Source organism: Passer montanus, unplaced genomic scaffold (assembly GCF_014805655.1).
Source record: "Passer montanus isolate IOZ18808 unplaced genomic scaffold, ASM1480565v1 scaffold6, whole genome shotgun sequence".
NCBI lineage: Eukaryota > Metazoa > Chordata > Aves > Passeriformes > Passeridae > Passer > Passer montanus.
This window is the reverse complement of record NW_024371037.1, coordinates 5,987,544-6,011,800: the sequence shown is the minus strand read 5'-3', so window position 1 is coordinate 6,011,800 and position 24,257 is coordinate 5,987,544. Positions and strand designations below refer to the sequence as shown.

General features: G+C 37.0%; 1 protein-coding gene across 2 annotated transcripts in view; it reads right to left on the bottom strand.

The window, feature by feature from the left end:
* Positions 1-11,304: 11,304 nt before the first annotated feature.
* The window catches only part of POT1 (protection of telomeres 1), a 61,393-nt gene continuing 48,440 nt past the window's right edge, over positions 11,305-24,257 (bottom strand). For both annotated transcript variants that reach the window (XM_039726895.1, XM_039726896.1), the window contains 7 exons: positions 24,095-24,251; positions 22,594-22,799; positions 21,205-21,340; positions 18,314-18,408; positions 16,428-16,519; positions 14,186-14,291; positions 11,305-13,157 (listed from right to left, as the gene is read on the bottom strand). In XM_039726895.1, the coding sequence (XP_039582829.1) occupies positions 13,045-13,157; positions 14,186-14,291; positions 16,428-16,519; positions 18,314-18,408; positions 21,205-21,340; positions 22,594-22,799; positions 24,095-24,251 (905 nt within the window). In that variant the 3' untranslated portion in view covers positions 11,305-13,044. The remainder of the gene's footprint in view (positions 13,158-14,185; positions 14,292-16,427; positions 16,520-18,313; positions 18,409-21,204; positions 21,341-22,593; positions 22,800-24,094; positions 24,252-24,257) is intronic.

The following is a 24,257-nucleotide window of genomic DNA, read 5'->3' as shown; positions in this document are numbered from 1 at the left end:
CACGTGGAATACAGGAGTAATAGCACCTCACAAATACATGAAGGAAAGACTTTTCAGGGGTTGCAAGTTCAACAGAATCAATGACAGAGCTCTGGTCCAGGGTCACAGCAGGGATATCACATATTTTTCTTACCTTTCCTTACCTCAGATTGCATTCTGGATCAGTCATACTTAGGGTGTGGGGTATTTTTCTCTGCACAAACCATTATGGAATTTTAATAGCAGCCAAGTGTAATGTTAACCCCTGTGATCTGAATGATGTTTCTCTAATTTGCAATCTCTTAATTAAGGTCTGACATGGCTCAGCTATTATTTACACTTATAGTGGTTGGCCATCTGGGCTTCACTAATAAATAAGCACTTTAATGGCTGAACTACTTAATAACCCTTCAGTGAAAGAAGATGAAAATTAAGGAAATTCTTTCATTATGAAAATATGCTGTGCCATCTAATTGTTCAAAAGCAGATGCCACTCAAATTCAATTAAGCTGTTTAATGACCTGCATGCTTATTACTAACTTGATGGAAGGTTTGACACAGTTAAAATAAATACAAATGGCTGGTATGACTTTATCTTGTCATGTTCCTGCATTTTGCTACTTTCCCACAATATCCATGTCAATCTGTTGGGTTTTTTCCCCTTATGATATATGATAAATTTGCATTGTGTAGTCTGAAATAAGAGCTTATGAAAATTGTTAACAGACATATTTTTCTTATTCTCACTTCTAGATATGTAGTATTATTCTCACAAAAAATGTCTCAAATTATTCAAATGTGAGGCAGTTGTGAATGTTGTTGGTTAGATAGCCAGCAAGGTTCCCCAAGAAAGATCTTAGTTTAGTCATTTAGCCTCTTTTGTTAGTGACAGATTGGGAGAGATATTAAGGCTGCTTTTTCTCTGTAAACAATGTCTTGTAATATGCCAAGCTTTACAGCACATTAATGAAATCCATATATAAGTTCATTCTGGTTTATTGAGAAACAGACATGCTATGTTCACTGATTATTAAAATATTATTCAGCACTTCATATCTTATAATGTGCTTCCCTCTTCCTTGTTTCCCTCATCCTTGTGACATTTTAAATCAGCTAATTACTGCTTGGCCCTTATTGCTTAAAAAATTAAGTATGGATGATCTCTGTTACAAACTTAAATCCCTATTGCAGACTGCCAGCCACACAGCTTTCATGGCATTATGAGGTGGCTATTTCGGTATTTCCTGACAGAAATATGAAGTTGTGTGGATGAGGTGTGGCTGCAGTGGTGGGATAGACTTAAAGAAGTTCTAGAGCTGCTGTTCTTCCATGTGTACAAGCCAGCTGCTGCTGTGCTCCAAAACTTCTCCCCACAGAAGTCACTTCCCAAGTGCTTTCCTTGGCTTTGCTGTGGGCAGCAGGGTCAGCTGCCCCTGCCCAAAGCAAACACTGGCAGGAAATGTTTAGTGCTGCGTGGGAGTGGGAGAAGGGCTAGAATGGCCTTTTAAACATCTGGGTTTTAGACTAGATCTGGTGCAAGTATCTATTTATTATAAGCAAATTGAGTTTTTCAGATGTGTTGGTAATTCTGAAACAATGACTTAAACCCAAGAAGGAATCCTGAAGGGAATCTTAATGCAGATGCTCTGGATGGACAGCTTCCTGCAAAGGAGTGGGAAGAGAAGCCTGTCCCTCACACATTGATCTCAGATCCAGGATCTGATTTCCAGAGTCCATGATGGGAAGCAGATGACCTGGGAGCCCTGGAGCCCCAGGTGACACATGGTGACACAGCCCTGGAGCGATCTCAGATCCAGGATCTGATTTCCAGAGTCCGTGATGGGAAGCAAATGACCTGGGAGCCCTGGAGCCCCAGAGCCATCCACATGGTGACACAGCCCTGGAGAAATAGGGCCTGAAAAACAAGGCTCTTCAGCATCTGCTGCTGCCAGGCAGCTGGCAAGCCTCCAGCTGAGCATAGTCTATGTTCCTGCAGAAGGCTTTGAACAGAATGCATTTCTTCAAAATGCTTGCATTTAGACTTTTAATTTTTCATTTTATAAAACAAATTTAAAACTGCTTTTGCCACATCCCTAGATTTTTGCTGTTTTAACAACCTGCAGTAGAACCTGCAGTCCATTTCCTCTCTTGTAGCAATATGGGGCTACCTGCAAAGCACTTCCCCACCCTCTAATTCTTTAATGTGTTTCAGAAAATAGCCAAAGGTACTTTTTGAGTAAGAGTTTTGCCATGTGTATTTTGAGGTCACTGTGACTGTTATGTCTTTTTAACTGGCTGTTAACATTTTGGATTGGAACTCACCCCATTTGTGCTTCTCTACACACAGAAGTCCTTGATCTGTGTTAGGAAGTAGGTGTGTTTATTTACCTATCAAGGTACTAATAGCAATATTGGAAAGTAAGGATTTTATAGTTCAGACATGGCTAGAACTTGTGACATGGAAAAGGTTTTTAGTTGCTTTGGAAGAAAAGACAGATTATGTAAATTTTAATTTGCAAAGATGAAAATATATCCAAGCTAAACTTACTTGACAACCAAGTACCAGATATTTGCCAGAAACTCTTCTGAATAGTTAAAAAATGCACCAAAATAAAGACCAACAAAACCAGTGATTTCAAAATGTGTCATTCTCCTCATTTCTGTGGCTATGGTCATCCTCTGCAATTACAAGTTCCTTTGGAGGTGAATTACAAGCATGTAAAATATGCTATTCTCTTTTCCTCCAACTCCTATGCTTTCTCTGTTCTGCATAGTTTAAACTTCTGGGATGTTTAGCCAGTAAAATTCTACTGAATTATGCTAGGACACACATCTTCCCTAAGAAAGTTCCTTTTCTTTCCTTGGTTAAGTTCTTCTCATAGGTGCTTGTCTGGGTGAAGTCTCACTTATCTCATCTGGGCACAATCTTACTCTGTCTCCTTCAGAGTTAAATGTAACATGGGCCTTTTCCTAAGGCAAGGCTCGCCACAGCTCATAAAAATGATGAGCTCTGCACCAAGTGCTGTGATTATTCAGCAGAGGACTGAGTCTTTCACTTGGGGTATTTCATAGGAAAATGTAAACTTGTCCTGCCAGTGCTCAGAGCTGACTGAAATCCAAGGTGGAATGGTCAGTACAGTCCTAAGCTGGGTCTGATCCTTCATACTCCTGTGTCTCAGAGCAAGGGTGGTGTAGAGCTTGTGCACCTCTGTACAATACTCTCTTTTTTCAGTCTGAAAAGAAGGGCTGATATTATCTAAGGATGTTGTATTAAAAAGGTAATCTGAAATTAACAGAGACAATTCTTGAACAGATATTCAGATATCCTCCAATACAACAGCTTTAAAAAAAATTAAGTACAAATACTTTGTGATACTCTACCCAAGGATTGCCCTGTCCACTTGGTCTTTTTAGCTGTGGCTACATGCCACCAAATGCTCATCAGCAAATCCAGTTTAAAAAGTTACATTCACCATTTCTGCCACTTCCTGCCACTCCTATCTTAGCTCTGATAGCCCAGCTTTTCATGTGGCCCTTCACAGCTGCACTTGTGGAATCATGCAGACTAAATGATCACTTTCTAACATTTCTTTTTAAGCAAATAATTTATTTTAGGCCGGGACATTTAAAATTCATTTGGAGAGCTGCCATGCTCAAATCCAGAGGAGATGATAAACTTTTGGAGAGGGGGTGTAAGAGAACACAGCTGGGTACAAATGTAAATCTGGAAGTGGATTTGCTGCCAGTACCATAGCAGCTTGTGTGGAGAGAGAGCTGCTTCCTTTAACTCACTACAATCTAAAAATTGAAAATTCTCAGTTAAGCTCTTTAGGCATTTTTTGATGGTGAAATTCTCAAAATTCAGAAAGGATTTCCAGAATGGGACAGTCAGGAACAGTTGCCAGGCCTTCAATGACTTCTGAAAGCATGAAATAATCCAACAGGTTTTGGTGAAGAATGAACCCAAGCTTTATTACAGATGAAACCTCTTTCTCTGAATGTTCTCAGGGCAACCCTGCCTCAATAAGAGTAGGTAAGGGGGAAAAAAGTCAGGCTTTTTCATTCAGATGCCCTCCATTCATCTGTTTCATTTATGAGTTGCATCTCATCATAAGCACACTCAACACTCAACAGAGACTGTCTCCATATGCCTGTCTGAGAGGGACATGGCACATGATTCCCAAGTCTGGCTGCAGTTCCTGCCTAGACTGGCTTAGAAATTATGTATTAGTCAGATATTTTCTGTCCATGGAGATAAAAAAGGAAATGCTTCAGATGTACTTCTAATAAGATAATATGTTTGCTCAGGCTGAGCTTTGGATTTTGCATAAGTGGACACACAGCTACCCAAATGAATGAGCCTATGGCAAACCTCATGCAAAAAACCAAATGTCATCATTTTCTTGGACAGCAGTCCAGGACTCAGGAAAGACTTACTGTGCTTGCATCTCTGCTTGTCTCTTCTCTAGAGCACATTTTCGGTCATCATCCTCAATTTGTGTATATTTAAGTGGATTCCCCTTTAAAAGCATCCTGATGCTGCCAGAACAATAAGGGTAAACATGAAAAGCTTAAACATCCTCCAGATATATGCCAAAGATATTTGAATTACAAAACAGGATGAGTAAAAGGCTTGGGCTAGAGGGTCTGTCATGAAGATCTTATTTACAAGGAAATCATTTATTTTCCAGTATCTGCAGATAATAATAATAACCAGAATTAGAGAAATCTGTGAAGAATCTCTCAGTTCCTTCTTTTACACATTGATAAACAAAAAAACATTTTCTTTCAATGAGCATATACATCTCTGGGCTGCAGTACTTCCAATATAATTAAAATAAGAGATATGATACTCATTTGCTCAATTTTTTGAAGCCCTTTCCATCTACTTGCATGTCTCTTAGTACTAGATGAATTACTAGATAATAGTGTCACTGCCTGAAGCACAGCTGGGTAGAAGTTGCAACAGATTGTCTAGTTTCTAAGGGCTTGATTTAACCTTAAAAATATGGTTGTGGTTCTGCACTACACAAAATGCACTATACAAAATGGGTTGATTGTACAATTAGGCCTTAATTGTTAAGTTCTTCTCTTGAGTAAAATGCCCAAGACCTCTATTACCAACAATCAGTTAAGATGTGTGTGTCTACTACAGGGAAGATGATACAACCCTGAGTGTGAAATAGTGTGTTTGTCACACAGCTAGGGACAGAAGGGTAGCTAGCACACTGCACATTTCTGCCCCATGTTATTCCTGCTCTTAATTTGGGAAAATGAACCATTTATGGACCATAACCAAATTTATTTGTGTTGATCAAAATCCCACATCTCATCAAGGGCCTGACTCTGCTCCATCAGTGAACATGCCATATTTTTTGGATTAACAACTTTCCAAGTGATTTATTATGTTTTCAGTTCTCACACTCTTGTCTTTAAGACCAGGACATCTCAGGCAGCAATGGCCATCAGACATCAGTGTCTTAGTGCAAGCATCTGCTCCTAGCCTGCAAAGTTAGAGGCTGTACTGGGCACAGATGCACAGCTGTCCATATGTATTTTGAAACTGTTCAGACACAGTTGTTGTAAACTGTGATTTAATCTGCTGCTTCTATTTTGAACTTGTCACTGCTCTCTTTTAGATCTAGACCAACTGTTTCATTTTTTTAATATCTAACCTTTGAAAATCAATTTCAGGACCAACAGGAGACTACTGATATATTATTTGAAAATTGATGGTGATTTATACTGGCGCCAGTTCTTTTGGGATCCCAGTAAGAAAGGCACTGACACTCAGGGATGGTTAGATGATTTATTAAGTGTGGATATTGTAGAGGGGTGACAGCAATCTGAGTCCCTTTTGAAGCTGAGAAGTGCAGCTGTCAGAGTCAGAGGAGCCCCTCCTGTGGGTCACAGCCCAGCACACGGCGTTTGCTGGGGCTGGGTTTGCCAGCTCGGTGTTCACTGGCATTCCCAGGCACAGACTCAGGTGTCATTGACAGCTGGCAGGTTTGGAACCTGAACTCAGCTTTGAACAATCCCGGGTACAGTGCACTCCTGTTCGGGATACAGAATAGATGGGGTCGACTGATGATGTGATTAAAAGATGGTTTATTGTAAGATCAGTCTCATGGAAGGGTGAGACTGTAAGGTTCTTACATCCAAAACCATCACATGAGAAGCTGTACATCAGAAGCCATTTTAATTTTATTTACAATGCATTTTATAAATTGCTTATCCAATCAGCTACTTCCACAAAGCTTGCTAGCATCTTCATAAACGAATTGTTAATTGCTACATTTTACACAATTCTGTTGAAATGCATCTCTTTTTATCCAATTAGATAACTCTACAGAAACTTATTGCTGTATCTTCTACTTTTTACCAATTCTAACAAGTGCTATTGTTAGACTTTGTTTTCTACTATCTTGCTTAACATATTTGTTCGCTTATATGAGGCATGTTTCTACTTGCTTAAAACATATTTCTGCTTAAACTACAAATCTTTATTCTTACTTTGTGTCTGTTTCACTTTTCTGTTCTAAAGCTTCAAGCCTTCTCCAAGGCCTTAGGTCAAACACTGTATCCATCTCTATCTCTGGGCTTGTACATTCGAGGCCTTGGGAGCTCTCTGTGCTTGCATTTCCCACACATTCCAATACTCCTAGCTCAATAAAGGTATGGCTCCCAAGAGGTGCATACATATAGCTATGGTTGAATATATATTGAATACATGAAAATTGGTTACCTGTGAATTTGTTATGTATACCTTCATCAGTAATGCTACGGTATAAAGCAGTTGTATGGTATCTATAAGAAAAAAAAATCCCTTTTCAATACAGTGCCTCCTCTGGGGCCTCTGCTCTATTTGAGAAATTTGTTGTGCTTTTCATCAGATTAAGTTTTTATTTACTATTTAAGTTTCAGATGACAATTCTTTACCAAAGCTAAATTACTAAAAGCAGAATATATCACTGTCCCATTTTTCCATGTGACAGTTTCAATTACATTTGATTTCCAACTCTGATTTGCTTTGTTGCACGTGCTCTTGACAGGAGAATTTGGTACAGCTCTGTGCTTTTCTGACACATATTAGCCACTGACCTCGATATTTGAGATGAGGCTTGAGTACCTTTGCCATAGCCCCTAAGAAAAGAGTTCAGGATTCCCTGCTCCATCACATCACATCAGCTACCTCTTTACCCAGATTGAAAAGTAGGCCAGACATTTACATCTTTCTAGACTTTACAGCAGAGCAAATGAGTTTTGAAAATTATTGCTATTTTTAAACTGCCTTGAAAAGCTTGCTGTGAAAAGGTACACTTAAAAGGTACCATTGTGGAATACCATCTTTGCCAGAAAAAGTGATCTGAGTAGGTCTAGCACTTGATGAATGACAAATATTGTATTTTTGCCAATTCTTTTTCCATACAGTTTTTAAAGGATAAAAACAATTTCCAGTAACTGGACCCAGAGGAATTAAACTAATTTACAAATATAAATGTGACTTAGTCTAGTTAATCACTTCCAACAGACTGGAATAATATTCAAAATGTTATTTATCATCAAGTCATATAGAGCACGGCAGTCAAAAGATCTGCATTAGGATTTGCAAGGTACAATATCTGATTTATAGAACTGCCATGTTAGATATTTAAGGTTCACTTCTCATTCCTCATTGTTCCTTCATGTGTAATTTCTGACCTTTCCCAACCCTTCAAACAAAGGTTTTGAAGAGTTCTTTTCTGCTTCTATTTCCTGCAAGAAGGACCCAAGCCACAGCATGTTGCTAAACAGATGCATTGACTGACGTGTAGAAAAAACAATTCTTCACTTTTCTCCTTAAAAGCTCTTTGGTTTACTCTCAACAAAACAGCAAGTAATGTAAGCAGCTGTTTTCCTTTAAGTCAAATGCAGTTTTCTGGGCAGTGAGATTTTACACATTTGTCACGGTTTAGGAATGGCAGTTCCCAGGTCAGTGCCCCCACCAAGGCTCTCCAAACCATGCTCCACTGTCTCTCCCATTTTCTCCTCTACGTCCCCTGCAGCAGAATGGGGAAGAGAATTGGAGACACAAAAGGCAAAGGTCACAACTTGAGATAAGAACAATTTACTGGAAACAGCAAGGGAACAAGAAAACGAACAGTAACAGCAACAATACTAAGGACAGAGGGTACAAGAAAAGAAATTATGTCCATGGGAAAAAATCCTGGATTGTAGACCAGAGAGCTCGCTCTGCCTTGCTTACTCCACTTCAAGGAACCTCTTCTCAGAAGAGAGTCCCTTTCCCCCCACCCCTGGCAGTGATGTGAAGTGGTACAGAATGAACTCTGCATCCCAGCCATGCCCGCTCCTGGCTACAGCAAAAAAATTACCCCTGTCCTGACCAGAGCCAGGACAGCACGACACTGCAGGTACCAGGGCACCTCTGTGTGACAGAAGACCCCAGGGCAGTATGCCTAGATGGCCTGTGACAGCTCCACTTCCCTGGCTTATGTCAAAGGCAATCACTCCCACATTTCCATTCTTATTAATGGGATTTTACTCCTTTAGCATAGTAAGTATGTTAGGAAAAGTGTATCCTCCAAGATGGGAGTAGCAAATGAATGTATGTCAGTGACAGCACTGAAGACAGCTGGGTGGGGAAAGCCCCCTACCCACCCCTGTTAAAAACAATAAAGAGTCCCTTTGGTTAATACACGCCCTGTCAGCGACTGATCATACTTGTCACTTCAAACACTGCTCAGAGGGGCTTTGCGTTGCTCAAGGCATCATTTGCAGACAGAAGAAGAAAGAAAGAAAATCTGTAATTAAATCTGTTCCAGCAGCAGATTTCAGTTTCAGTTTTGCTGCTCTTTTAACGAAAAAATTCAAGCAGCATTTATAAACTGCCATTATCCAGAGAATTCCTTTCAGTGAAGTTACACTTCCATAATTCAAAACTATCTGATAGCTGGCCTTTGAAATTATAGCTGAATATGGACTCAATGCTAAAGGTGTAGCTTGTACAAAACTGTATTTTTTGTCAATGTCAGTTTAGCAGTGTCAGTCCACAGGCTGCACACACACAGAGTAGAAGGTACAGAACAAAGTTATGCTTAAAGCTTTGTGCAATAGAACAGCTGATATAAAAAATGCAAAACCAAAACTCAAAACCTTTTTCTTTCCTGGCACATATTTCACAGTTCAGCATATATCCTTATAAAAAAATTAAATTAAGTATCTATTAAATGTACATTTATTCCTAGATTTCCAGTTTGCTCTGCTTATGTACACAAATGGTCCCAAACCAGCAGTTTTATGGAAATACCTCTGTAGGCATGTATCAGAGTTGCAGCAGAAAACAAGGAAAAATACATTGTAGCACATTGTTCTGGGGTGAAGTCCACCCTCAGCTTTACCACAAATGTGAATTCATTAATTGTAGTACAGTGCTGCTCCACATCTTTTATGCACTTTGGATCTGGTATTCCATCATCAGATCAATGTTTTCCCAAACCATAGCTCTTACTGGGAATTTCATGTATAGGAAATGCTGTGAACAGGAACTGCAGCGAACTGTCTCATAAAGATTGTTAAATAATCTCCAAAAAGATTCTCATAAAGATTGTTAACCAATCATCATAAAGATTGTTTTTACTACTATCCTCTGGAATTTTGTCTGTTTCCTCTGAAAAAAATCAGAATAAATATATAAATAAATTCTTATTTGGATTTTTTTTTCTCTCTTCCACTGAATGACATTTTTTGCAGTGGTCCCACTGCACCTGAAGAACTTGAAAATATATCTACTTAATTTTTTTCACAACTCCATTTAAATATTTGGCTTTGCCCTATACAGTAGTATCCCACTTCCTGCAACCTTTACATCTTAATGCAATATCTTGGCCAAAAAGTGACCTAAAGTGCATAAATTCTTGTGATCCAAAACACTGGTATTGAAAAGCTAAGCACTCATCCCTGTTAAGACAATAAACTCTCTTCCTTCTGTTGCAAACCTCAGCTTGGATCCTCTGGGCTCCAGTGCCCTTCTTACAGTCCCACTTCCTGCTGCTCAGTAGGCAAAGGATTAGCATTAAGCTAAGCATTTCAAAGCCTTGTCTGTAAATCTCTGGATCCCATAATGCGAAAGCTGATGAGAAAGTTCAGTCACTGACCAGGAATGCCTCCTTGTTTCTGCAATATGTTTATTTACATTCTGTCTTTCCATCCGGAGTTTCAAGAGTATGACATGTCCAAGAGCTTAAACTCAGCTCAATTTGGAGACTTCCAAAGTCCTTAAGTTTTTAAATTCCTTCAAAACACAGAATTCAAGGAGCCAAATTACACAGGGACCCATAAAACACTATTCCAAAACTATTCTGTTTTCTTTTCTTTTTACCCTGGAAATACACTTTTTTTTCCTTTTAATTACAATATTGTCACTTTTTTTGCACTTATCCATGTAGTTGGAGCAATTAATAGGTTCATGTTCCTTTATTGGTTTTTCATAGTTCTATTATTCTCCCTCACAGCTCCTCCTTTTATATTCAGATATTCTTCCCCCTTGATGATGTTGCTGTGTGTGATGTACTTCACATTCCATGCATATTTTCCCTTTCTAGTAGGAAGGTGATGTTTTGATTCAGTTTTCCTATATCCTAGAATGTATGTGGAGGAAGAAAGATGTGAAACCAGCAAGACATGCCTGGAGTTTTCACTGGACCTCAGTGTACCAGTATTAACCCAATCTCCTGTTGGTTTCAGATTTTGAGTGTATTTAAATATATAATTCAGTAATTTAAAAACTACTAGAGTAGACATTTGAAATTTTATTAATGTTTTAGAAACTAAATTTACACACCTGTTCAAGAAACTCACCAAAGGAAATAAGACTTTTGTTCGTAATTAAGAAAATTGTAAATAATGCTGAAAGTCATTGCTGCCCAAGAAGCTCATCCTTCAGAAACCAGAGACTGCACGTTCAGGACACAACAATCTCAGGATTTCACCCACAGTCAAACACTCACAGCTCTCAGCACTGACCAGGACAGTAACTAAGGTCCAAGTCCCACCTCAGTGACTTCCACTGCTCCACACAAACACTACCAATGAGTCATTTTTAAAAGTCTGTCCAGTAATTCCTTCCTACACAGTGATCCTTAGTATGAACAAATATGTAGTTATTAATTTATTTCTATGCATTATATTTAGAAACAGAAACATGTATATTTTAATCCAACAAACTATACAGTCATTTGGAGCATTATGTTGGATAATTCTACTGATGACAAAGTTTTCACAGTTATGAAATTGAAATAAAAGTCAAATACAAGAAAAAACGCATTGTTTGGAGGAATCTTTATTGAACATTTTATTTAATTAGAATAATTTTAAACACAATATTCAATGGTAAAAAAATCATGCATATGTAGTGTTTAGGAAGGGATCTCAGGCAAGGCATGTGGTGAAATTGATTTATTTCACATTTAAGTTCAAAACATCTTTTTATTTATTACTTTACAAAGACTTGTTTAGAAAAATGTACAATATCAATATATTTCAGAATTGTTAACAAAAAATCTAAAAAAGAAATCCACATTTTCATACCTTATATAAAATAAAGGCAAAGAAAATTCCCTTCAATTTAACTCCTAACTTGTGAAAACGCTTGGGTATGGCCAGTGTCTAAAGTTTTATAATATTCATTTGTTGTAATTATTTTTTGTTGATGCATTTATGTAAAAATTCAAGAAAATATTTTAAGTCAGTAGACTCTGATAAACTGCTAGTTCAATTCCAAAATATTTTTATTTTTTAAAAAATTTTTAAAGGAAATGTGCACTCACCACTTTAAATATTCATTGTCCCTATACACAGATCAATAAAGAAAAATTGTCTTATTGTCTTATGACATATAAACCCAGTGTAATTTTTACAGTACAAGAAAATTACCAGAGGATATATGAGGAAATTTTAAGACAAATTGCATAATCTATTAAATGGCCCCCAAAAATGAAAAAAATAAAATGTCATCTACTATCAAAATAATAATCCACTTACAAATATTGCATCTTGCTTCTGAAGTTCTTTAAAAACATCTGCTGTAAATACTAAGTAATTTTGCTCTGATGGAAAGCATTTGATTTGACAGGGATTTCTACATTAATCACCCTTAGAGAAACATGTCCTGAACTTGTCCTAGAGACTTCTGAATGCAAAGTAAAACCACCACATAGTTTTCTAGTCCAGCAGAATTTTCAATCCATGACAGCACCAGATCAGTTCTGTATCTCCAAATTTAGGCACACAATCTGATTATGTAGGATGTAAAAGGCAGATCAAGCCTTTGAAAATACAGACCCAGCTAACAAACATGCTAACACCTTTGGTACCCAACAAGGCCACCCCAGAAGCATTAGCATCTACCAAATATCAATATCCATTTTACAATTTTACACTACCTTACCTTCATGATTGACTTTAATTTTAGTGATAATCACTACATGGTCATGTTCACAACCCCTTCAGAATCTACAGTAACAGGTACATGTAGCTGTTACTAACAGGAGGAGTTTTCTAAATGTACATATCAGTACAAAATCAAGGAAGTCTCTAAAAACCAACCTCCCTGTGAAGCTGAGAACAGTAATATTGGCTTGCACAAAGCATTCTGAGTTTACTAAAGAACTTTTTATCTTTGCCTCTGTTGATGTAATTTAATAAAAAAATGAACACATGGCATCATCCTGACTAGATTTTTCTGAGTAAAATTCACAAACATAGAGTAACCTCAGCACTGCCTTTTTGAAGGACAGATGGAAAGTAGATTGCTTCCATCAACCTCAGCCAAGCAGTTTCCAGTGAAAAGCTCAGCACCTCCACTTGCCCTTAGATCACAAAGGTGTGTGCCAGGAAAAGAGCAAACATATCAAAGTATAAGTCCCATTCCCATTAATATATAAACTAAAAAATCATAATAACAAGTTAAGTTCCTAACAAAAAGGTATTTTTTTTAATACAGTCTCTGATCCCAGCCCCCCACAGAAACTGATGCTTACTGTATTACTTCCAATTAGCAACACATGACTATACAACATCTTCAGCAACTGTGGTGTCAAAAATTTGGTAATAAACTTGATTTTTCATTGCGTCTCTGACATTATAAGACTTGATGAAGCATTCCAGCCATGGCAAGTCACCTACCAACAAAATCAAAATTACTGTTCAATATTCATTTCCAATTTTTATAGGAGGCAAATATAACTTGAGCAAGATATTAACCAGGATATCTAAATGTATACAATAGTTAATGTGAAGAAAAATTGTTAACTTTGAAATTCCAATTGGTATCTTTTAAGTTTCCCACAAGATCTGAAATGGTGTTCAGTGACAGACTTCCAAGACTTGTCCTCCCTGCACCAGCACTCCACAGAACACTTGGACCCAGTAGTCGTACCACAGTATAAAATACATATATGTAAAGACTTTCCAATAATAAAACTTCATCTCCACGTGTCGCAATGAGACAATTTCACTGGTCTCAAAGGGAAAATCCTTTACAATCTTTATTACAGGAGAACTTTTTTAAAGTATGGCAAAGACTCCAGGGTAATAGCAGTGGTCACTGACACAAGCCATGTACTTGGAGTATGCTCTGGAGGTTGGAGCTGCATCACACATCCATCTACCTTGGACATGTGTAGTTTAGGCAGAGCTACTTTCTGCCACAACACATATACTGCACAAAAATATCTGTAAATGGATTTGGATTAAGCATTGTTCCATTTCCATGGATATTCCCCATTGCAAGGGATGCTCTAAGTCAGCATGTGCAATCAAAAGTAGGACATCACCCAAAGCATGTGCCATTCACGGAATTTCCTTTCCATTTTCCCTAACATGCTGTGACATTCAGTACAGGGTGTTCTGGTTAACTTCCATGAATACAGATGGCATGTTAGTGGCTGCACAGGCATGACTGTATTCACACACCACTGCATGCTACATGACAATTTAATGGACCATTTATTTTCCTTCTCAAAGGTAGAGTTAATATAAAAGACATGCTTCAGAACAAATTAACATGAACCTTGCTTTCAGGCTCCAGCATTTTTCTGTATTGAGTTTTGCCTGTGCTTAAGTTGAATTCTGACTTTTCATATGCAGTAGCAGATTGAAAGACTGCTTCCTTTCCCACCCCCCCCTTTTAAAATAACAGCAGACTGACCTAATTTTCTTCCTGGAGGACAGAGCGCATTCATGGTCATCTGCATCTTTTGCTGAAGAAAATTATTAGTTAAGATTTCAGAGGCAGGAATTTGGAAAAACTTCTCCTGAAAGAGAACAGAAGAATATGAGGTGTTAAAGAGGTGTAAAAAACCATTAGCCAGAACCTTGATTGTGTGTTCTTTTAGGAATTTAAAATCAGGTAACACAACAGAAGAATAGTATTGTTTCAAAAACCTGTTTGGATACAGAAAAAAACCCAAGCTGTCTGAAAAAAATTAACGCTCTTTTTTTCAGTACCCCTGAGTATTCAGGGACTACGGCCACCCAGAAAGCACATATATATAAGTCTCTACACATTACTGGCAGATATTCCTCATGAACCTCCACAACCACACAGTATCAGGCAATGTTAGGGCCAGAGAGGATGGTCAGTGCCCCTCAACAGTCCCTCACATCTTGAGAGCAACCAAATCACTTGAAAACAAGGGGCACTGCAACCTGGCTTTATATTTGTGGCATTCTCTTAGTGCAAGTTTCATTTGCTGGTAGTTTTAGAAACTATAGAAAAAAGGCTTATACTGTGGGGTACACTTCTGAATGGAGACAGAAAATAATAAATGGGACATTAAAATGTTAAGTAAACATTTTCTGTGTATTATTAAACTACATACATTAAGCATGACTGAAAAAAATTCCAAGTTTATTCTTTCCAAGTTTGTTAACTGATTTTGGATGTCTAAAGGCTCATCATCTTACAACCTCTCATGGTGAGCTAAGATTTTTGGTAGTAATTTCTCATTATTGTTAAAAGAAATAAATACAGAATAATCTGCCTCTGTATAATCTTTGTATGACATGTTTAATGACAATGATCAGAAGTTAGTGGACAATCCAGCAGCAAAAATGACACAGATAACTTTCTCTTCTCTCTCTTCAGCCTTCTTCTGACTATAAAACTTTTTCATTTTTTTCCTTCACTGACTTTTCCTGTAAGGAGGGGAGGAAAGAAAAGCACTGTCTTCTTATGGAAGTGCAACTGGAAGCCAATGTAAAGCTGCACTTCAAAGCAGCCCAGTTCCTTCTCAGGTGGTGCTGAAGGACTGCAGTTTGGAAACTCTTGCCTTGTCTTTGAAGCACCACCAGCAGGAATGTGAGCAGCTGCCACTTCAGAGGAAACTGTGGGTATTTTCCTGCAGCTAAACTGTAGTACTGAGCAGCATCTGTTAACAAAGTGAGCCACCCTGAAGTAAAAATTTTTTGAATTCTGCAGCAAGAGATGGCTTAAATCTTTTCCCTCAACTTCATTTTGCAGTTTTATTTTTCTTTATATAGAAAGGAAAATAGACAGTAAAAGGAAAAGATGACTGGCTGAAATGGGGATTGTAGTCTTTGATCTCCTTTGCTGCTAAAACATCATGTATTTTATGAAAGAACATATTTTTTCATATTATTTTTACTTACAGTAATAAAATTAAACAAGGAAGAGAATTCTCTTTAAAGTCCCACTCAAAGTAATTTAATATAATGGTGGAAAATGTGCAAATATATACACATTAAACAACACTACTGTGCAGAAAAAAGTCCCACCAAATTCTTTTTCCGTCCCATTTTGTCACACCCACACTGCCATGCCAGGAAAACCATCCAGTCTTCAGTGTCTCAGGTAGCAGGAATGGTCTTAAGTTACTTCAGAGAAAACTGAAGATAGGTTCATTCTAAGGTTAGTAAAGTAATTGAATAAACTGCTTCTGAAATCCAAGACAAATATCTGTACAGATATAGCTGCCTAGGGAAAGAGAGCATCCTTACCTCATGATCATGTGAAACAAAAAAAACCTGAGCATTACTGAATGGAGAGATTCTACTGAGAGTTAAAAAAATAAGTAATGAGACTTTAAACTGATGCAGAAGTTGGCTGCATAAATCCTGAAACATTCCTATCATTCACACAGCATTCAGGCTGCATAATTTAACATTGCCAATAAAAGAGAAATTCAGCTAAAGAAATATATAAAAGTTTATGGAAATACAAAATAATCTATCTTCAAGCTTCAGTTTTGTCTTTGTGCTTTAATATTCTATACTCTGTACAGTATTAACTTATAATATTGTAATTATTACCACAAAACACTGCAGGTAACATAGAATGAATATTTGTGCACATACATATGCCATTTAAAAACAAATACAATCTGAACTCACATCATCTATAAAGTCTACCTTTACCTAGATTTACTTACATGATCAAAAAGGTAAGCATTTAGTGATCCTGTTTCATCAACCAGTGTAAACTTCATAACAAAAACATACTGGAGCAGTTCAATACCTAAAACTGAAGGAAAGAAAAACTGATATTTCTCTGAGAGAATATGCAAGGCAATCTACAACAACTAAAGCTGACAATATCCCACTTTTAATAGCAACTGACTTTGAATACTGTCATTAGAAGTATAAATTAACACAGAGGCTCTGATGTCTGACAGCAAAATGTAATTTATCCCTTGAGACCACATTACAATTTTCCTAGAAACATTTTAATAGATGAGCCTATAAAAACACATAGATTTTTAAAGTACTTATTCCCATGCTAGTGAACAAAAAAATATAATATTTGTTTAGATCTTAGATCTGATCTTAGTAGGATCCTCCTCTCCTGTGTTCTTTTATCCATGGGAGATTAAAGGAGAGGTGCTCTTAATTCAGTGGAAATAAGAATTAAACTATTAACTATCTTCTGAGGAAAACAGTTTACTTGATATGATGTAGTAAAAGCTACCAGGCTTGTTCAGAAAAAAAAAAAACAAACTTTGCTGGCAGTCCTGAAACTATTCTTGCTCTGCATCAATCTTTTCTGGGTACACCCACTTAAACTGGAAGTAATTTTATGTTTAATTGATCTGATAGACTTGTAGGTTTATAATTTAGACTCAAAATACAGCTGACAGAAGAAAAATATATATCAAATAGTGTAACTGTCAGGAAAGCATTTATCATTGAAGGGGTACTGGGGACAGCCAAAGGTGATAGAGACTCCATCATCAAAAGGCATGAAAAGACACTTTATTATTAGAAATCTACAGTTCTGACAGAATGGTGGTCCTAAGACCTGACTGGCCTTTAAGAATCTTCTCTCACAGTATTGGTGAACTATGAATAGCACACTCTGGAGAACTATATCTACAAACAATGGTTACAGAAAGAGAGATAATAATTGTTTGAATTCTTTCCTCTAAGTTTCCCACAGCTTCTAAAATCCTGGGAGAACTATGTCTCTCTCTGTTCAGAAGCTATGTAATTACTACAAGCATTAATAATACTGTTTTCATTTTGAGAATTAAATCTCAAACATTGCCAGTTAAATATTACTTCACAATTATTTAAAAGGATACAATTATGAAAGTTTAAGAAAATCACTGTATTGCTCAAATAGTTTTCTTCTTTTAGAAAGTGCTTACCAAACTGATATACTGCTAGATATGATAGATATAACTTAATATGCTAGAACATGAATTGATAAACATGCAAATATCTTTTTTCCTTAATGCATTGTGAAGTTTTAAACTCCATTTCCCTAATTTTAACACATTGACTGCATATAGTAACACAAGGAACACATGAAGCACAGAATACACATAATTGTTGTGGAATAATTCCTTTCATTTGAGTATTTTTTCTTGCAGACTCTCTGGAACATGAAGTTTACAGAAGATAAAAGTAACTTGCAGGAGCCATTAAATATGACTGTCTTTAGTTCAGGTCAGAAAAACAGTATCTACAAAAGGAAAAGCAAGAATAACTTCTGCAAGTATGTACAGTTTAAAGGTAAGATCTACAATCAAAAATTCTTGACATCTGCACTATCATAAGTGTTACTAATGATACCAATGGTAAAAGAAACTAGTCAACATATTCATACTTTTAATTCATACTGGAATAGGTCCAGAAGTAACTATGTTATTTCAACTGGTAAAAGGTGAATGAATTTTACAGCACCATTTTCAACATGACCATAATTACATGCTTTCTGTACAAAACTGCAACCCAGAACTGCAAGTCAAACTGTTTCACATGAACACTTCAGAATCAAGACACAAAAGTATTTCAGGACAGTATCACATTAGCTAACCTTGTGCTATTTCAGCTGGTTCCCATGATGGCTGCTGTTCTGCTGCAATGGAACTTAGATTCTTCATAGGCTTTGGAGTTGAACACTGCTTGCACCTAGCATTTAAAACAAGATATTGAGAATAACCAAACATTGATGTATTTGTACTAGAAGTGTTCTGCACAGAAAAAAACCAAAACTGAAGATATTGAGAATAACCAAACTAGAAGTGTTCTGCACAGAAAAAAACCAAAACTCTGATTTTTTTTTACACAGTGGAAGTACAGAAGTATTTCTATTGCTTCTTGAAGTACCTATTTTACCAGACACACCAGCTTTAGAGCACAACAAAATCCTTAATGCTGTTTTTGAACTATCCATGAGGAGAAATAAATATGGAAAAGAGTACTTCAGTGATTAGACAGAAATTAAACAGTATATCAAGACTGAGAGAGCTGGGATTGTTCAGCCTGGAAAACAGAGGGCTCTGGGGAGACCCTACTGTGGCCTCTCTCTGGTATTTCTTCTTAATGCTGTTTTTGAACTATCCATGAGGAGAAATAAATATGGAAATGACTATTTCAGTGATTAGACAGGAATTAAACTGTACCATCAAGACTGAGAGGGCTGGGATTGTTCAGCCTGGAAAACAGAGGGCTCTGGGGAGACCCTACTGTGGCCTCTCCATATATAAAAGGAGCTTATGAGAAAGACAGAGAGAGACTTTTAGCCAGGGCCTGTAGTGAAGAACAAGGAGCAACATTTTTAAACTGTTGTTGTTTAGATGTACATTGTGCAGCAAGAAGAACCACTTCACAAAGAAGGAGCTGAGGCTCTGGAACAGGCTGTCCAGAAACACTGTGGCTTCCCCATACCTGGAAGTACACCTCAAGGTATACTTCCCCATACCTCAAGATGAGACTGGATGGAGCTGAGCCACCTGGTGTAGTGCAAGGTGGCTGTGCCCAAGGCAGAGGGATGGATTGGGATCATGAGAGGTCCCTTTCAACACAAACCATTCTATGATTCTAAGATCATGACACTGCTAAACATATGTTCATATGCCACTACTTCTCACTTTGTAAAAGCAGTAATGAATCTGAACTTGTAGCATACTCTAAACCCATTACAGAGTTACAGGGGAAATTTGGCTTTCCCTATGCTGAGAATATTAACTGAGAGTTGTTAAAACAAACTATTTTACTCCTGCCGTATTTACATCAATTACTATAAAATTTACATGTGACACAGTAAGCTGATGCTGCAAGTGGGTGGAAATATTGAAGAACTATTTTCAAAGTTGCTCCCATTTACCTCAAGGAATGAATTACAGAACAAAACGAATTTGTTCCAAATTAAGTTTCCATAGTAGTATATTACAGTTAGAGCTTGAAATAACATTTATTATCTTTTAGAATTATATGCAAAGAATGTAATAAAAATTAATAAAACTACTTCTGCTTAAGTGATATAAAGTTAAGTGATGTAAGTTTTTTCCTTTAAAAAACCCACTCAAACTCCAATAAGCTAATTTAACTGTGAATTTTGCTTTTTATATGTAGTGTGTCTGTGTTTATTTTTATATATAAATGAATGTACATGCAAATGCACACACATATAATTCATTCTTCCATACAGAACCTTTCCTAGACTTTGCTAAGTATATGCCACTGATAAAAATGGGCATGAAACATAACTCTGAAATGTCAGCATATTTGTGAGGTTCCTTCTTGAATATTTTACAAACCATTTACTTTTATAGTCCAACCATTTGCAAAGAGAGCAACGTCTGAAGGTGAGTTGTGTATAGCTGGAGAAATATAAGGGTATGGATTATGAAAGTACAAGCAAAGTACAAATACTTTGTATTGGTGAAGATCCTGTCCCAGTAGGAGCACCCATATACTGCCTTTATTAAAAAAAGCTGTAGACAGCAGTACCTGTAAAGGTCAAAACTATATATACAGAGAGAAACCATTATCTGTATTCATTTTATGGATGGCCCTTTATGGGAAACTTTAGGGTTCACAGGAAACATGGAATATTTCTGCATGGAAATGTTTTTACTGCCTGCAGACCCAGCATAGCTCCCCACTGCACAGTGCTCTGCCTGAACTGCTACTACTCAGCAGCTTGCATGGAGGAGATTGGTATTTCTGAGCTCAGCAGCTCAGGGGGGGACACACTGCTGACAGCTCTCACTGAGCAGGAACATGGCACTGCACAGCAGATCACACATACCAGGCCTAGGTGTGGGTACTGTATTCCACAGCTTTGGAACTGTGGAATTCAGAAACCTGTTGAAGTCATCTCTACAGTGAATGACATCCACCAACAGGTAAGGCACTTTGCAGTGCTGTGGATCACAGTAAGTTACAAATGGTAAGAGAGGCTGTCCAAAATCCCTTACTGCTTCCAAACCTCAAGCTTTCCCAACACTAAGAGAGAATGACTTGTAAATTGACAGGCTATTTAAATATTATCTGTTATGTTGTGTGTGTATATATATACATATATACACACAGTTTTAAAAACAACATATGTTTTGACTTCAGTCTAAATGAGACCAGAAGATGGAAGATCTGAACAAGAAGAGGTATTTAGGTACTTTGCACTCCATGTGTGTTTCCACTTCCACAGCACACTGCCCAGCCCATGCACCACAGACAATACTGAAAGTGGAGTGCTGTGTAAGAGTTATAGATCAAGAGCTAAACTGCAGTCAGTCCTTTGATACCAGGAATCAGATGATATGGCATTACATCCCTGATGTCAGTTCTATAGATCATGCTATGTATTTTACAGAGAATCTTTGGGTTAATTATCACTTCAAGCACTGCAGAATGAACTATTGAAGAAAATGCTAGCTATTATTGCAACTAGTGAAATATCAACAAATACTTTTAACCTACCCATAATATTTTACATTCCCTTTTAGAAGAAAAGGAGCTGAAAGATCTAGTAATTCAAGGTCATCTTCTGTGGATCTCACAGGAATAACGCACTTGAATCTTTTTGTAAGTTTCCAGATTTCTTTTAATGTTCCACCTATTAAAAGCCAAAAAAACATGGTGCCTTAAACAGTAGTCAGAAATAAATTGAACAACTACTCAGCTGATTTCAGAGCTTTCAATAATAATTTATATCCACTACCAAAAACTCAAAAAAGAGTCCAATACCTTCTCACTTTTATTCAACAACAGTCTCAATTAAGAAACAAAGATGGACATTTATCAAAGCAGATGCCTTAATATCTTCCTCATAGCTAACACTATAACCAAGAGGTTGTACTTAGTTAACATCACTTTCATATAATTACTACTATGATTTTACTAGCCATTTTCTTAGAAAAAAAAATCAAAGAACTGACCTTTTACATGCACATATCCATACACAGACATACTTAGTTGCTGACACTTTAATATCTGAAAATAGATTTACTGAGTTTTATTGCTCAGCTGTTCTAGGAAAATAGAGAAGAAATAGATTTCTTTTTCCCAGAAAGAAAAGGTTAGATTGAAGTCAGTCGGGAACACGTCAGAAATAAAGCAGCTATCAGAACTAATTCATTATAAAAGAAAGCAGAAAACACAAGGGGTTTTGTAATTGACCCTCACACAAAGGACCACCTGACTTACATTTGCTTATTCACATCACTGCTTGAGCACAATTGAAGGCTTTGTTTTGAACTCTGAACAGTGCTATATGCAATTTATTATTTTTATTATATAAAAATTCCTCAATAGTATTCTTGCTAAATCGCTTTGTTTAAAGGTCAGTGGCTATTCCTCTTTCCTGAGGAGATCTGATAAAAGCCACACCAAACCAAAAAAAAAAAAACAAATGAGAGAAGTTCTATTAATCTGAAACAACACTGACATCCAGAGGCTGACAAATTTAATTGGAGGCTTGTATTACCAGAAGCCTTTCAAAAGTTTCTACATCAGTACTAAAAATAGGCTTGTTTAGAAGACTTGGCAAGTTTTTAAATCAGAACTGACAAATAAGTAAGCACAGATAGCAAAAAAACCAAACCCCATTCAGATGTTAATTTTAGCATAATCTACAATAAACAATATTGGCACAATTTAAAAATAGACAGAAGCAGCTTATAAGACCTTTACAGACTACAATCTCCTGTTTGCACAACAGTAACTTATAGTTCCAGCTCAGTTTTTCTTTTCTGTGAAGATACCTCTATGATCATCACTACTTGTACTGAATACAACTTCAACACATCTTTACTTTGTACACAGAGTGGACAGTGCTGGAAGAATTGGTGTATTTGCAATTTACCTTACCTTCTATCATTATCAAGGTGTTCTCAGGATGTTGAAGCATTTCATCATGCTTCACAAAATGGATGGCTATTTCCCTCTGTTTCTGCTCTTGTGTAGTCCATGTTACAGATTCATACCAGGATGTATTGTGTAATTCTGGGTTTGGGGCAGTACTGGCAGAGCTGTGTAAAATGAAGTCAAAGTCTTCTCTATCTGGAACTTCTTGCCTAAAAAATTGAGTAAGTATGTTCTAACAGCTTCTCCTTAGGCAATCTACCAACAAGGACGACAGTACTCCAAATAAATATTAGAATATAGTCATGAGAGTCAAAGGACAGACAGGAATATCCTCACTGTTTTATCAGTTTAAACATTAAGAGTTGTATAGTCTATTATGACTTTCCATGTTAATAAACACACTAAGTAATATGCTAACCTACCTAAGAGCAGAGGCAGCCTAGTGGCTACATCCCACACAAATGAAAATCCTTGGAAAACCAAATCTATCAGCTTTATGTGATTTCAGTTGGGCCTTAAAAGGGACACCACATCATTAGAGTGAAAAGACTACATAAACTTATGTAATTTGTTCAATTTTTATGTGTTAGTCTGTTTGACTTTGTAGAAACTGAGGGAGAAAAAAGAAAAAAAAGGACAGGACCAGGATAGCCTCACATAAGTTCTGTGAAGGGAGAATCTGCAACTCTGCACCTCAGTTTCTATCCTGTCCTGCTGGAGTGCACCACTCATGCACTTCCACTTGTCATACACAGAGAAGCAGTAATGCAGGCCATCCAAATTACACAAAAATTACAGAATCAATTAGGTTGTAAAAGGTCTCTGAGAGTATTCACAGCGGGGCAACAAAGATGGTGAAGTGTCTTGAGGGGAAGTTGTATAAGGAGCAGCTGAAGTCACTTGGTCTCTTCAGTCTGGAGGAGACTGAGGGGAGACCTCATCACAGTCTACAACTTCCTCCTGAGGGGAGAGGAGAGGCAGGCACTGAACTCTTCTCCGTGTTGACCAGTCATAGGATCCAAGGGAATGGCCTGAAGTTGTGTGAATTCCCTGATATTTTTGGATCCAGAAAAGATGCCTTGTCTGGAAGATGCACTTTCGTCAAAGATATTTTATTAATCTGTTTGGAGACTATTATAACTCTTTGCATAACCTATTTTAAAACTCCAATAAAGAAACACTTAAGATATTTCTATACAACTATAGTATGGAAAAAACTGTACTGCTGAATTTGCAAAGAAAGAAAAATTATTGTTTTGAAAGCACTCAATGGATTCTATAAATGGAACTCACCTGATGATTTAAAAGTTTTCTACTTATTATCAGTGAGTTTCAAATCTTTGCACAAAATGATCTAAATTTCATTCAGCTTATAAATCTTTGCACAAAATGATCTAAATTTCATTGAGCTTAACACAAAAGAAGTTGAAAACACACTGAAAATCTAGGCATCCCGAAACATACAGAGCAATTCCCAGTTACTTATACTGTGCAAAACACTTACAAAGAGTTGCATTTGGAACAATGCAGTTTAACAGACTGATGGAGCTTTTGGGGTTTGTAAGTTCTCAGCTTTGCTCTAATGCGATATTGTTGAGGAGCTGTGCTGTTTGTTATGGTTTTCAGTTCTGTGTTACTCAAATCCTGATGATCTGTTAATACTGCAA